A 16,927-nucleotide genomic window follows, 5' to 3' on the forward strand; every position below is an offset into this window, starting at 1 on the left:
TGGGAATATGGTTCAACTCGAAACCGCAACTGTAGTAAGTAACTGTAAGAAACCAGCCAGTTGTAAACAGGCTCGGATTCGAAAGGTTAAGGGACTTCTGGCAGTCTTAGGCCATTGTGTTAATGTAGCGAGATCGTTGGCACAATGCAGAGAGGGGGAAAGCAACCATCCACCCTTAGAACAATTCTAAAGTATTTTTCCTTAGGTTTACCTGACGATGGTGGGACGAGCCGTGGTATTGTCTTTAAGCGGCTTGTAACTTATTACGAGTTCTAAACATCTCCCAGAGTATGCAGAAGACTACGTCAACAACGAATTCTTTGAAAGCATGGGGTTTTTCTACGAACTGATGATTCCACCACAAATTGTCACCGGCATTTGGAGAACAATTGTCTGTCTGGAGAAAGAGGGGCTGTTGAACTCACTCCACAACTATCAACAACGTTTAGAGTGGATGGACGCTAATGCAGGCTCACAATTGTGAGATTAAGGAGAGCAATGTTTACCACCGAAATTCTACGTAATGACTTGGTTGACGTCACTCAAAAAAAGAACACTGGCGGGCCCATGCACCACTCAAACAGCCCTCCAGTATGCATTGAAAAAACAAAACGATCCCTTGGTTCAATATTATCGGGAAGATAGCTGGGCCCACGGTAGGAGTCTAAATGTATGAAGACGGCGAACGCTACGAGAGAATAATGACAAAACTCAATGAATCCTAGAGCCATGTATCGATAAAAAGTTATTTAAACAATTGCTTATTATTTAGGACTATTTTTTTAGATAAATACTAAAAGGTTGCTTTTTATGAAATCTTTGGTTTCGCTTTGAATGGAATAATTAGGAGTAGGTGAGAAGGCTATTTCTGTGAATAACTTGTAAAATTTTTGTTCTGAATTATAACAAAAAGTATATTGCAAAGCTTAAAAGAAAACTGTGGACTTTCGGCTTTGATATCGACCATCTCCCTCTCCTATCCAGTATAAAACAAGTCTTGTAAAACGAAGCGTTTCACATTGAATACAATAAGATATCTATAAATTATTTTTATGGGAAAGAGTTTAAGTCCCTATTTTCGTAAAAAATCATCCGATTTCCAGAATTTCCTATATTTTAAGAGTTGAATGAAAAAACGGTTAATACATAAAATTGCGACAATTCAATCAAATTTACTTATTTCATCAAAGTTTGTTTTATAATATTATAGTTTCTGCTATTATAGGAAGAATCACTTAGTACAATTAATTGATAAGCTTGAAGATAAACATTGACGTTTTTTAAGAAGGTCTCACGGAAGTTTATCACCAGATTTTCAACTTCTTTCGACTAGATATATAATATAAAAAATTTCAATGTAGTTCCTACTCAAATCTGCACATAAAAATGAAGGTCGTTGATTATCTCTTCTATGCTTTGGCGTTCCTTGTTGATTCTATTGGTAAGAATATTAGAATTATTAATAATACATTGCTTAATATTTTATAATTTGTATCTTCAATTTAAAAATTTCGAAATCTTTCGTGGTTAACTTGAAAACTTTGAATTATCAAATAAATTATTTAAATTATTATATTGTTTATAAATAAAAATTAAAGTACTTCTAGATCTATTTGATGCATCAAAATTCACTGACAAGTGGCACTGAAGTTTCATGTAGTCAATTATTCTACATTTTTCTAACGAACCCGTAAAATATTCTGAGCTACAGGTCGGCAGAACAAATAAAAATTTATTTTTGTAATAATAAGTAAAAATGAATTTTTAAAAACTGGTGTGTGGCAAATTCAGTGTGTTGTTAATTTTTTATATTTAGAGAATGTTAGAACCATCTATTATTTATAAACATTTGATTGCAAACTGAGTATTGAGGGAACATTATAATTGAACAAACTTCTAGTGAGATATTTGTTCCTCCCTATTATAAGATTTTCGTAATTTTCCAGATCGGTTCATTAAAAAGTGGCGAAAATATTCATTTAAAAAAAAAAGCATGCAATGAAGCCAACAGCAAGCACGCTGCTTTGCAAACCAGTGGTGCTATTGTTGACGGTTGAAAAAACGGGGTTACCAATCTCTTTTAATTTGCAATTCATTATTATTAAACAATAGGCATACGAGAGAAGAAGACCAATTTATCTAGCCAAGCTCCGCTCGGTCGTACGTGCGATTGTTTTTTTTTAATGTTCTTCCGTCCCCAAAAAAATTTCACTTCAAAAATAAAATAAAAAATATAATAATAAAACAATATTTTCACTACTTCTTTACAAACTGACTTTTGATTCTTTCAAAAATCTATTATGCAAACTGAGAGAAATGGATAGGTGGTACAACAATATTTATGACTAGATTCAGTCTATTTTATTGCTGGTATGGATACAGCCATACATGATGTTCAATTGATCATCCGATTCTTGTTGCTAATGAAGACAGACGCGCAGGTGCAAGCCAGACATGCCTATTATAAACAAAATAAAATAAGTCGAGTGAATATTAAATAACTACAAGATTTACTCACATCAAAAACTTTTGTTTGCTTTTTGAGTTTACCCGGTCAAAGTGTTTCCAGACCAGGAGCCTCCTTACCGAGTAGTTCGAATGTTAGCAAAAAACCTTCCTGCTGTTTGGGCCCTATACGAAACTCATTTCGAATATCCAAACGAAACATTAAAAAGAAACGAGTTTCGGTGAGTACAAAATTATTAAGATGTAGTAATAAAGGTTGACAGGATCATTGGATATGCAAACCGCAAACGTAAACTTTCTCCAATCCGTATAGATTTCGGTTCTTTGCACGGATCACAGTGGACTACAATGAGATTCAGACACTCACAGCCGGCCGATGATCCGCAAATTTTGTGGGAAGAAAGCGCTTATGCTTGGGGTATATTTAGACCACTGCCCCTCAACACTATATTTGAAGGTTATCTACGAAGGGATGAACCTCCACTTATCCGCACAATCGTCCACGAGAATGATAAACATGAGGTGATTAAAGTTACTTACGAATATGAGCACGTCGAGGGTGACTTGAGCACTCATTTTACACTGCCTAAAATAAATTAAAGCGCATAAAAATACATTATATGCTTATTTATCCTAATTGCCATAGCCTCCGAAATATCAAGGTATAAGTATTTAAATTTAATCGCGAGATTTTACCAGATCTATTTCAACAAATCTGTTTAACCTCTTCTTGAAGAACACAATTTCGGCTGTATCTCAAAGTCAAATCAAAACGTTATACAGTGGAGAGAAATAATAAACAACATTCAAAATATCTTTTAGACTATAATTCGGGACCGATTTTGGATTTTTAATTCATCAAAATTCATAACTCAATTCTAAAGAGATCCGTGAGCTTTTCGTTTGTTTAAAATGTTGCGTTCATATAAACAGTGATAAAAAGCTCGTTTTTTTCATTTTCTTTATAACTGTCTTTAAATAAATGTCTATAGTTGAAATAATTTAATTTATTTTTTACCTAACCCTAAACCTAAGAGCGAACATAAACCTTCTGGGAAAAAATTATTTAAATTTTTTTAAGTCAGTAAATTAGTAATTTTATTTGAATGAAATTGACTAGGAATTTGGAAGACTAAAATTAGACAAGTAATATGAATAAAAATTTTACAATAAAATGTATTTTTAACATTTTCCTATAAAATGTCATTTTTAGACATTTCTGTAATCAATTTAAAAAAGCCTTTTTGAACATTAAAAAACCTGGCGTTATTGAATGTATTAGTAAAACTATAACATATTTCAGATTTAACCAGGGCATTCAAAAATAAATGACTTAATAAAAGAGTAATGTTATGTTTTAAAAATAAATATTACAAACAGGTATGTGGGGTTCCAATGGGATCACCCATTTCAGGAGCAGTATCTGATACCATCATGGAAGAATTAGAACAATCTATTCTTCTTAACAACACACAGTTCATCCCTCTGTTCTTTTATCGTTATGTAGATGATATTCTTGCCTGTCTGCCCAAAGAAAAAATCTTACCCTTTTAGGAATTATTCAATAATTACTGTCCTGGATAAGCATTCTGCCAAATATCAACACAAATTTAATTTTGAAAGTGTTGATTTAGCAGTTTAAGAAACACATTATTATCAGAGATTATTTATGGAAATGTTCTACATAATGAAAAACAAGAACAATGTAAACTTCAGAACTGGCATCAACCACACGAGCGCTATAAATAATAGGATCATTAGTACAATCAACTAAACTTTCATCATTACTCATCAGCTTTAATCTGATTCATATACCATTTAAATTACAATAAAATAAAACAAAATGGTTATAACAATAAATAATAGAACATATTATAACAAGCGAAAGCAAGATGCAAGATATTACATCACATACTATCCACGCAGAACCATATCTTTAGACAGTTTATATTACAACCTTGCTGTACTGTTACATGGCCGCATGTCAAATTTTCTTCACTCCGCCTGCGGGAGTACATCGATAACAAGAAATTAAATTGACTCTATATATGTAACTAAATTAAATCCTAAAATGTCCGCCCTGTGGACTAAGTCAAGAATTTACCAACAAAAAATACTCTTCATCTGTTTGGAATGAATGATGCCTTCTAAATTATACCAATAGAGGTAAATAACAATTTCACAATACGCAACCAAAACTGTAGCTCCAACAACTTTTTCCTCGTTACAAACTTATTTCAAATATATTTTTGTATACTCTACGTAATGTTTATTAGTCTGTTTAGTTCTATTTTAGAAATGTAGTAAGCCCCTGACAATTGGGTGATCCGGTTGCGTCCCCTTATAAGCCTTAAGCGTGACCACTTAGCTCTCTCGGAAGGGACAGGACCGCAACCACGCTGTTGACTGATACTTCAGACTCATTGATGAAGCAACTGCCTGCCAGTATTACACATTACCCCGCCTTCGCAAAGCAGTGACAAAGAATGTGAGTAGACATTTTATTATTCTTTTCGCACAGACCACAGAGCTCTTCGGATTGACCTGGGCACCTCTGAGAATGCACTTCTTAGTTCCGTGAAAAACTGATATCAGTCCGTTCTTCTTGGATTTTTGGGCCATTTAGGGCCCGCGGGTACAAGTCCAGTAAAATTATCTCGAAAACAGGTCATTTCCAGAAAAAATGTATAACGTTTTAATAACTATCGTAGGTGGTTCCTTATGGCACCCGAATCAAATATCAAAAGAGTTTCTCTCAGGCCGATGGGTGGAAACACCCTTAAATCTAACAAACAATCCCCGAAAACTGGTTCCTGCGATTATTTCAAAAAGGATACATCCAACGGCAAAAGTAGTCCAGTACACAAAAATAGTAGATAAAATTCTGAATGAGAAGCCCATCGGCTTAGACGAAGCCGGTTTTTGGATCAAATGTTTAAATTTTGTTTAATAATAAAATTGGAGACAACAATCAGAATCCCTGAAGCGCAGTGAATTGCTCGTAAATAACTGCAGTTCCATTCTCATGAGATGCAGACCAGTTATAAAACTGAAATCAGGAAGGTATGGCTTAATTCACTTTTAATTAGCAGAATCAGTTTATTGGCATATTTTGAAAAAATCGGAAAAAGGATTCATAAGAATCGGTTAAAATTTGCAGTAATTATGGAAACACTGAACAATATACAAAAGTGTATCCTTTGCCGAAAACTTCACATCTACTCCCTGATTCTAAATAATGAGTATTCCATTAAAAAGTACTGATTAAGAAGTCTCATTAACTTCGAATAATAAGCCTTACTAAATTAATTATCAGTTTTCTATTTAATCTTGTGAGAAAATCTTTCTAAAGCAGTTAGTAAACGACTTCGCTCGATAAAAATTAATAATTTCATTTTGTGTGCTTGAATTTCAAATAAAGAACATTGATATAAGATGCAGATGTTCATATTTAATTCAGACTAAAAATAAGAGTGAGTGATACTTTATCCATAAACAATGCACAGCACAAAATGCAAGGCGCTAAATATAAAAGACAAAATACAACACGCAACACTCACGGAAATAAATAGTTCTCTTGCATTAAAATTTCCTCTGATGGAAAGAAATGTATTTTAATCGTCAGGAATTTCTTTATTTCAAACAAAATTATTTTGTCTAGGAAACGTTCTCTGTATTCTAGGGACGAATTCGAAAGGAGCTAAAATACAAAATACCTCTTCTTCTAAAGAAGGCAAAAGACTGTAAATATGAAAGAGTAAGAATAAAGTTAAGGGTAAATATTGCAAAAACTACAACCATGTTATTTAGATTAGTGTGCAACGTTTTAACCAAACTAGTAAGAAGTATAGATGGTCAAAATGTTTATGATCTGCGTGTGGAAACCAGAAGCAATAAAACAGTACAGATTGGATGCTTAGAAATGCAAAGGTTTTGTATACAATATAAGCTGTCAAAAATATGGCTTTCAAATATTTATTCACTTCACAACGATACAGAATGGTCGAAAATACAACTTTTTGCAGCCAATAAAGATCACTACGTATTTATTAAATTTTATACTTTTAATTACAATAACATTATTGAGCAATAAATAAAGAAGCGAGCTACATAGAAAAAAGTTCCTATCAATCAAAAGGCATGCTAAGTTTTAATTCCTGTAACTGATTTCAATCAATTACAAGAAAAAACACATTTATCACTGAATGGAATTATAAATATGACGTCCAATTTTCAATTCAAAATGTTGAAATTAATTAATGCATAAATTACGGACAAAATGTATGACTTAATCATAGATATTTTCCTTGACAGGACGAACAATATTGTTACGAACGAATCAAAGACCGAATGAAATTCATCATCAATCTCGTAACTATTGCATCGCACTTTATTTAAGCAGACCGTATGGGGAATTGGCAGCTCCATTCAGATTCCATTAGAAGTATGTTGCCAATTTTCCATGCAAGTGAATATTTTTTGTATGCCAAATCTTGGGAACTGTATCTTCAAGATATGGACTCGCTGCATCTGAAAATTACGAGAGCAGAGTTCTATACCTTTACAACCGAAGGCTCTTTTACAATTAGACGCAGAGACAAATTTTGGTCTGAGGTAAGGTTGGACATGGTAATTGAACAAACTTTAATGAAGCACATAAAAAGCATTGGAGGAATTACACATGGGCGAGGATTTACAGAAAGTATTTTTAATAAATGGATTTTTGGTCTGCCAGTAGCGTATCACGTTTGCGAGAATATTAAAAAATTCTGCGGAATTACCAGCAGTACTATTTTTTAACATATTGAAATCAGGAATTCGAAAATTAAAAAAGACGAAAAGGATGTCCAAACTTTCTTCGAATGGCTTCAACAACATTTTCCATTTACTTGTATCGAAGATCTAATGTCCATATCGAGTGGTCTTGTAGCTTCTGAAGACATGAATTGTCAAGAAGACGTATAAATTGGCAAAAAATTACTGAAAGAAGACTTAAAATCATATTTTAATTACGAACTGTCTTCATTTCGACATTCTATTTTCAAGGAGAAAGGCTTAATGAGAAAGACAAAAAAATCATCATTGTACAACATAGATAGTTCTCTTGAGAATAATGAGAAACATCTGGTAGGATGTAAATATGTTTCAGATGGGGGCAATTTGATTCATCGTATAGTATGGCCAAAGAATACTGTGTTGGCAGTCCTTACGATGCATATGTATTATTTATTGGCAAACATTATGGAAACAACGTTCTTATTGTATTTGATGGTTATTCATAAAATAAAGTCAGTATAAAAAGTATTTAACGTCAACAGCGACTTTTGATTTCTCAATTACAATAACGGCTTCAAAACGAAAGTTTTAAAGCACTTGTTGCTAATGACGAGGCTGATGTACTAATCATGCAGGCTAACATCAATGAATCCTATCGGAATAAAACATTTGTAGTTGGACAGGATGCGGATCTCCTTGCATTGTTTATGTTGTCTCAAGTGAGGGGTTAAATCCCTTTAACCGCCGGAAGACCACAGACGAGTCTTCCAGTTCACCCGGAAGTCACGCCATAGCCCTCATTATCTTTTGGAGCAAATTAACTCCACCCACCTTAAGTGATGCATATTCCCAAGGCCTTGTCTCGACCACAGCCTAAAACACCACATTTGCCCTTCTGCCTTCGACTTCCACTCACCTGCCTTATCCCTCCAGACTTCTTTCCTAAGGACTCTTACTTTAAACTTTTCCGAATTCAGCTCTAACCTATTCTTATTTACGTGTCTTCTCAACCTCTTCACAATCTCGTTAAAGCCTCCTCACTCTTTGCTAGTAGCAGTATGTTATCTGGACACGCGAGTGACCATACACCAATCTTTACTAACCTAACTCCTTCTACCACACCAGCCACCAGCTTACTTCCCATACTACTGCGCACCCCTGAATATTGCAGGTCTCCAGTGTGCAGCCTTGCGTACAGTACATATCTAACTCTTTTGCACTGCGACTCTTTGATAATAAAATTGCTTAACTTATTATATACTCTCATACAATTTTTATGAACTACTGCCCTGCTCTGCGTCAAGCTCACCCTCTCCCCCAAAGACGTTTCTTCTCCATCTTGCCTTCCGCCGCTCTCCCCTCTTATCTACAAACCTAAAGTCTGATGGTCTGATTCTACCCTTCCTTCTACTGCAAATCTCTCCTTCTCCTCCCACCCTTGCATATTTGTGATTACATATTCTAACACCGATACCGCTACCTTACTTATATATGTGTATTCTCGCTCTTCGTTCCTTGTCACCATTCCCTTTGTCACCGCCCAGCCTCTATCCTCCATCTGGTCTTTTAGAATCTCCCCTTTCTCATGTATTATCTTATCCTTCGATTTCCTATTGAAGCTCTCCCCTGCCCTGTAAAGGGCCTCTTCCTTGTAAAGGCCACTTTCTCTAACAATTATCGCATTCAATGCCCCCTCCTAGTACCACTATACCATCCCCTCTTTTATCTAGAAAGTCATCCACTCTTTCTTTAATCCTTTCCACCCCACTGTCACAAACTTTCACGTTACCCTCATATCTTCAGTGTGTTTATTTGCACGTCTTACTATTAATGAAAACCAGGTTACCTTCTGTTACATTTTTGTAATTTCTTCTGAAAAGGGTTATCGATGAACAGTTTAAACGTTAAAATTGCTACTGAGAGATCCCTCTGTTTAAATGAATGTATCTTAATTAACCAGTAATCAAAATCATCTACTTCCTTGCATCTTGAACTGAATACCTCTAGAAATCCTCATCTTTCTTCTTTATACCTGCTACGTTCAAGTACGGCACCTTTGCTGCTCCGCTACCCTGATTTACCCCTACCCCCTACTTTTTACGAAACAAATTCCCACGCAATCCCTTCAATACCTTTTTTTCATCATCCCATAACAACATTTCTCATCTAATTTTATTTTCCGTTACACTACCTTTGCCGCCCTCCTTTCACTCCTCTCCCTTCTAGACCTGTCGTTAAGCATTCTGTTTACATCCTCTTCCTTTTGCGTCAAATTGTTATCCATGAAAATCTTCTTGTGTTTTTTCCCATTTTTATTTCACATTACCACTAACTCTTCTTCCAAGCTCTCCAATTCGAGAACCGCTCTTTCCAGAAACTCTTTCAAATCCTTATATCATAAACCCCGTCCACAAAAGTGAAATTTTACATTGCTGAAGGAAACTACAAAATGGCATTAATCTTCTCTCTAAATTTTATCGAAATCCCATATAGCATTTTCAAGATGTTGACCAAAAACCATTCCAAGCGAAAAAATGAAGCCAAAATTTACATTGCTTAGAACAATTAAGGAACGACTCATTTAATTTTGATAAAAGTTGCTGGAGATCTTCAACGGAATTTTATGCCTTAATTCTGATGCTTAGACAAAATCTTAGAAGACCTCATAGGAGCCCTTAGCTCCGCATTAACAGCCCCAAAGTATTCCTTCGTTGTCATAGTTTTGCTCTTTCCCTCTCTCCGACGCGCCGCTAACACCGGCTCACGCACAGTTGACTGTCGTGGCGTGCGGAAACTTACGTCTCCGTTAAATTGACTAGAAGAACTGCTAGTACTCTCGCTGACCACCGCTCGCTCTCCCACCTCCCGCACTTTCGTGGGTAACTGGGACCGCTCCATGCACACAGATGTCTCTTAAGACTGCCACCACTTACTGTCAAAATTGTTCGCTTATCCCACTTTATTGCACCCCTTACAGACCCTACAGACACACTTTTCTCTCACCTAACATGCCCAACACTACCAGAACCAACCTTGTCCCCCTTGAAGGACCAAAGTCATGACCACAAAATTTCCCCGATTCCTTGCCAACCTAACCTCACTTTCCCTATTCAACAAAATCCTGCCTCGCAAATATATATAAATTGTCATAAGGACAACCGCAGGATTTCGCCGAGAGCGGGTGCTAATCTGAAAAATTGCACACGCTCATAGCAAAATCGCGGTAAAATTTTAGCTCCGATTTCGGGGATGACGGTGGATGGCAACTAACTCATTATAGCCTGCTCCGCTTGCATACGCCTAAATAAATATTCTAAGAATTTTTTGAAATTAGACATATTATGTAGATAAGGAAACAAAAGTAATACTTACGAATGTAAATAAATAAGAACAAATTTCAATAATCCGTTAATGTCAATATACAATCACAAAATTTTTATAGTCACCAAATTGTAAAAGATCCACTATAAAATTTAATGCATGAACGATACAAAAAATATTTGATAATATCAATTTCATGAAATAAAATTATAAATAGAAAGACTCGCGGGCTTCGTAACAATTTACAGACTGACCCTGACCAGCTCAATATTTATAAGGATGAAAAGGTATATTATTTTGAAGTCCTTGTAGATATTCAGAGGACCATCTGGTCCAGAAATCTTCATACATCTGTCTGGTAAGCTGCCAGCGTTGTAATCGATTTTGCTTAAGGTCGATGAGAGAAAATTCTGGAACCGTGAAAATTCGAGAACTGATCAAGAAGTGATTCGGCGTCAACGGTAGCAGATCATTTGGATCATCGCTATGAGCCTGTTGCGGTCGTGAATTAAGACAAGCCTCCACCTACGTGATGAAGGTTGTCATTTCCTCACAAGTCAGAGAATTATCTCCGACTACTCGACGAAGATGATGTTTTACAGGACGGCCAGTTGCTTCCCAAAGTCCTCCGTAGTGCGGGACAGCTGGAGGGTTGAAACGCCACGTAGTTCCTTTATCAACAAGATAGCGGCTGATGGTCGATGAGACAGCAGAGGCCTCATTGTAAAGTGTTCGTAGCTGCCTATCTGGCTCGACAAAATTGGTAGCGCAGTCGCTGTAAAGAAAATTACTTATGCCACGTCGAGCAGCAAAACGTTTGTAAGCCGCTATGAAGCCATCAGCTGTGTAATCCGAACACGCCTGCAAATGGACCGCTCTCTTAGCCAAACAAGCGAAAACTACAATATAGCCCTTATATGCCTTTTTCCCGCGACCTTTAGTGGTTCGCATCCAAATAGGGCCAGCATAATCCAGACCGCTTATCGCAAAGGGTCTAGACGGTCGAGTAACTCTATGAGTAGGTAGTTGACCTATGAGTTGAGTGCAAGTGATTGCACGATATCTAGCGCAAACAACGCAACGACTCAAAACCTTTTTTACGATACAACGTACTGTGATTATCCAATACTGTCTCCGTAGACAGTATTGGACAGTGTTGGACAATCAGCTGGATTGTCCTTCCCGGAAACATGATGTCATACAGCGCCAGGTAGGACAATCTGGATTTCCGACACCCGATTTGAAATATATGTCATCCATCGTAGAAGGTAGCCTCGTATCCAGTCAGGAGTATTTGCCGCGTCCGAACATATAGTAAATGACTCGACATCGCAGTAGGAAGATTGAAGACCGAACGAATATGAACTACCAGCCGAACAAGCAGAAAAGCCGCACAAAATTCCAAACGAGGTAAAGATGTCTCCTTAACTCGAGCAACCTTAGTCTTAGCTATAACTAGTGACAATCGTATCTCATCCGAGGGAAGCAGGATCCGCAGATAGACAACTGCACCGATAGCCCTCTGCGACGCTTCTCCAAAACCGTGAAGTTCGCAGCCAGGCACGTCCGAAAAACATCCCAACCAACGTGGGATGCTGAGAGATAATGGTTCAGGAATCTCTGTCCTGTACTTTCTCTATATAACAATGTGATCAGCAGGCAGATGCTGATCTCAATCTATTTAAAGTTTTGACAAACTCTGCATGAAAATGTGGGCTTTAATTGTGACTGGGGCAAGCCATCCAAGCGGATCAAAAAGGCGGGGTGTCTCGGAGAAAACGCTCCCTTTCGTTAGTATCCCAGACTCGTCAGGAAGTTGAACCTAATACTTGAAACAATCCGACATAGGTTGCTATTGAATTCCGAGAGCCCTGTGGATTAGCTCTTGCGTAAATTTATAAGACGATGCATTTCATTGTAATCTTCCGGGACTCCTTGCAGAACATCCTCGCAGTTCGACAACCATTTCTTCAAAATAAAACCACCCGCCTTGAGAATAAAATTTACTTGGCGACGTTTTTCTATGGTTGTAGCGATGTCGGAGGCTCAAAAAAGGACATGGTCGACATAAATTTCGTTCCTCAAAATGTCTGTAGCTAAAGGAAAGTTGTTTCCTTCGTTCTCTGTAAGCTGCTGTTATGTACGGATCGCCAAGTAAGGTGAAGAAGCAAAAACTGAAAGTTACGGTCTTTAGACAGTATGTATTGAGCTGCTCTTCAGGATGTGACCTCTAAATTATCTTTTGGTAGATGCAATCTTCAGGATGAATTCAAATACGTCTAAACATCTTCTAAATGTCCGCTGTAAAGGCTGTCGGGTAGCATCTACAACGATGTATGAAGTCTGAAAGTTCCGTTTGGAGTTTGGGCCCTGAATGGAGTACCTCATTTAGAGAAATACCCAAAATAGTTAGCTGTGAAGCATTGAAAACCGATCTTAATTTTGTACTGGAACTGGTTTACTTGATGACGCAGTGATGCGGTAGAAAATAACCTTGAATAAATAGCAATTCATCAGGATTAGACACTAAGTCCATTTCACCAAGAACAGCATACTCCTGTAAATTCTGTGTGTAAGATTGATGCAAAATAGGCAGCAGAACGTGAATCTCCCAAATTCATCCTCCGATCCTTGATTGGAAGTCGAACAACGTAACGACCATCTCCTGAACGTTGATAAGTGGAGAGAAAAAGTTGATCACACTCCCCCTCATCATGGGTAAACTTAGAAGATACAGTCGGAAGATCCTCCTGTACGAAAAATCCACACAATAAGTCCAACAATTCGTGATCAACCGTGCATTATAATCCAACAATCTTTTGAGTATATTAAGAAGATTTCTCAGAAAAGAGACTATACAATATTCAGCCCAACGATGTATTCTGGGCAGTAGGAGTACCAAAAGGACCCTTACGTATCCCTTCCTCTATGAGGTGTAAGTAAACTTCTGCACCTAAAATCAAATCAATCCATTCACCCTGATCGTCAAGTGGATCCGCCAATTCTCTCCCCTGAATGTGGAGCCAATTATTCGTAGATATACGACTAGAGGGTGAGTAAGATATAAGTTTCGGTAAAATAATATTCTGTACATAAAAACTAACCTTAGGGCCGACACGTGAAGGTACCCTAACAGTTACCAAACCTCGACAGGTTTTTGTACGCTGATCACCGACGCCCCCTACTGTAACGATAGCAAGAAGTCATTTTAGCTAGAGTCTCCGAGCAAGCAACTTAGAAATAAAAAACGCTTGAGCACCTTGATCGGGAAGTGCTCCAGATAAATATAAATCACCGTCTGATCCTTTAGTGGAGACTAGTGCTGTGGCTAAAAGTACGGGCCCATCTAGTCAAAGAGGACCTTGGGCAACATGCGAATTGACAGTAGACATTACAGGTGTAAACGCAGAACTATTTACATTTAAATTAGATGTGAACGGCACATCTGTATTTCCAGATTCACGGCGTGGAGCATCACTGGAGGGTCGATGCAACATAGTATAATGCTGACCGGAGCAGGTTTGACAGCACTTAGATGACGTAGAATCTCGAGTCAAATGCTTTCCCAGACAATTAAAATATAACCCAGACTTTTGAATTAGTTCTCGTCGCTGATCAGAATTCTTTAATCTAAAAAAAAAGGACAAAACAAAACAAAGTGCTTACCAGTACATAGCGGACAACCACCCTCTTTTAGTAAAGCACCATTTGCTTATGTATTGTAACCCTTCTTACTAGATTTGACGCCTGTAATTTTACCTCTGCCTTCGGTTGATGAATACTTAAATTTGGAACCATCCCAAAACTCAAGTGCCGCCAAAGCGCTTACTCGTGAAGCCAAAAAGGTTTTTAAGGTTTCAAATGAAGGATTGATGGAAAGTGATCCCGTTTTTTCTTCCCAAGCCTTGTGGGAGGAGCAGTCCAAACAGATCACTGTCATATAAACTAGGATATCATCCCAGTGCTTCGTTGATCTGTTCATAGACTTAAGCCCACCAATCACCTCACAAGTGTCGTTTAAAAGAGAACGAAGTCCCGAAGCAAGTGCCTCAGTGACAGGTTCTAATTCGAAGAGTGTCCCCAAGTATGCATTAATAACAGCACGTTCATTGTCATACCGCTCCATAAACGTTGTCCATGCTTGCTCAAAGTTATCACCCGTGATACATACGTTTACTAAAAGTTGAGCAGGCTCATCCGTCGAGCTTGCTTTCAGGTAATGTAGCGTTTGAACTGGTGGAAGTGTTACGTCATCCTTCACCATGGAACAAAACATATCTTGGAAGGCCGGCCATGCAGGAAAATCACCTGAAAATTTCGGTAATTCCAATTGTGGAAACATCTTCTTAACTTGTATTAAAGAAGCGATATTAGAAGTGGAGGACATAACCTTGGAAGAGGAAGAAGCAGCATTCAAGACGAGTCCAACTCGTCCTGAAAATAAGCCTTCGCGACAATATATTTTTCCTCTCCTTTATTAAACAAGTCTGGCGCGAAGTATGGATCCGTTGAGTTGTCTTCACGCATAATGAGAAGCTGATGATGATTTGTGCCAAACTTGGACCACTTTTTTCCAGGTTTTCCAAGTGTGCGTTGAGTGTAACTAGGCACCTGTTGTCGAAAGCGCGGGACGTGTTCTTGTGACGTTATTTATCGATCGCCAAGAATTGCCTTCACAAAACTGCCAAGTTGCGATTTCGCAATAAGAAGCTCGAAATCCCTGCATTTATCCATTTTCACAGAACTAATATTGCAGTGAACTTTTAAATCAACTCACATTAGTCACTTTAATCCTGAAAAGAACACTGCAATCGACTCGCTGAATTCCTCATCCGGCTCGAAGGACCAAATATGATGGGAAATAGCGCTAAGGAAGCAAAATTCATAGCGGGATTGAGTGTAATGGTAAAAAAAGGTCACTGAGTCACTTCATTATTTGTTTAGCGCCAAAAAACGAGATATCATTCATTAACAAAATAGTGACAAAGTTCCTGCCTACTAGCAAAAGACTACATTAAACAAAAAACGATTATATAAATGTAAGACGGGTAAACATTTCAGACTCGCGCGTTTCGTAACAATTTATAGACTGAACCTGACCACCTCAATATTTCTAACGGCGAAAAGGTATATTAGCGTTTACAAGATAAGAACGATACCTTGTAGACGAAAGAGAAAGAGAAGAGAATGCTCACGCGAAACGTAAACACTCATACGATACAAAAAGAGACAAACCGACATGAAATATCCGGAACAATGAAACTTTTGGAGTGTATTTTTAAATCCCAAAAGAAAGTTTTCATTGCTATTAGAACTTACAATTTCAACCACGAATATTAATTCTTCACATATTAGTTCAACTTTTAACCAAGTACCAAATAAATTTTCAAATAAAACGGATAAAACTTCAACGAAAAATGTAATAGTTGACGTTTCAACTAAAAATGATTCCGATTTTAAAATAATGTATTGTCAACCAAATTGTTAATTTTTCAATCAAGGAGATAAATTTTTAACTAAAAAGATAAGTCTTCAACCTGCAAAATTAATTTTCAAAAAAGTAGTTTGACTTTAAACCAATCAGTTAAATTATTCATCAAAAATTTTATTTTTCAATCAAAGAAAGAAGGAATTTTCAACAAAATAAATACATTTTCAACTAAAAGAGATACATTATTATATTGTTCGTATTATCCAGAAAACTTAGTTCCTACCCAAAGAGATGAATGTTCTTTTTTAGTTTAAAAATTAGGTAATTTGTTTAAAATTTTTTTTGGCAAAACATTATTCTTATTGGTTGAAAATAATATCAAAATAGTATTTGAGACTTGAAAAGAAAATGTTTTCTGTAACGAAAAAAATACTTCTCGTCAAATTTAGTCGAAAAACGACATAATTCTGTTGCTGATAGATTCTGAGACTTGTGGAGAAGAGCCTGCCTGACTGGGAATGTATTCGATCTCCTTCGAAATAATTTTGATAACACTGTTTTTTGGTGGAACATTAATTTTTTTAACTAAGTATTCTCAAATCTACTTGGTGGGTACCTATCACCACTACGTAGCGCGTCCTCAGGTTGCGGATAGAGGAAAGGCCCCTGAGGTTAAACACCCCTGAGGTTAACTGCGAATACAAGAATAAGCAGTCGCGGACAGCCGATAGGAACCAGTCGTGGGTGTGGTGAGCCCACATTGGTATAAATATGTACACAATAGCCCGGTTTGAGATGATCCGCTCTTTGCGCTCTGGCGTAATAGGTGGAGCATAACAACACGAGACTTCAACGTGTACACTAACCTAGAAACACTACCCGAAACCAAAACTAGTTTGAAAGCAAAAAATCCTACTACCATAGTAGGCACCG

General features: G+C 37.1%; 1 protein-coding gene across 1 annotated transcript; it reads right to left on the reverse strand.

The window, feature by feature from the left end:
- Positions 1-11,088: 11,088 nt before the first annotated feature.
- LOC117177773 lies at positions 11,089-11,755 on the reverse strand. The gene is made up of 2 exons (XM_033368683.1): positions 11,677-11,755; positions 11,089-11,594 (listed from the first exon to the last, which is right to left on the reverse strand). The coding sequence occupies exons 1-2, from the start codon at positions 11,753-11,755 to the stop codon at positions 11,089-11,091; spliced, it is 585 nt and encodes a 194-aa protein (XP_033224574.1).
- Positions 11,756-16,927: the final 5,172 nt, after the last annotated feature.

Source organism: Belonocnema kinseyi, chromosome 8 (genome assembly GCF_010883055.1).
Source record: "Belonocnema kinseyi isolate 2016_QV_RU_SX_M_011 chromosome 8, B_treatae_v1, whole genome shotgun sequence".
Taxonomy (NCBI): Eukaryota; Metazoa; Arthropoda; class Insecta; order Hymenoptera; family Cynipidae; genus Belonocnema; species Belonocnema kinseyi.

Excerpts from the sequence above, each read along its gene's own strand:
- LOC117177773 (XM_033368683.1), bottom strand. The coding sequence starts at position 11,755 with ATGTTTCCGGGAAGGACAATCCAGCTGATTGTCCAACACTGTCCAATA. Across the intron at positions 11,595-11,676 it reads GACAGTATTGGATAATCACA|GTCAACTACCTACTCATAGA; the intron begins GTACGTTGTATC and ends CTCAACTCATAG.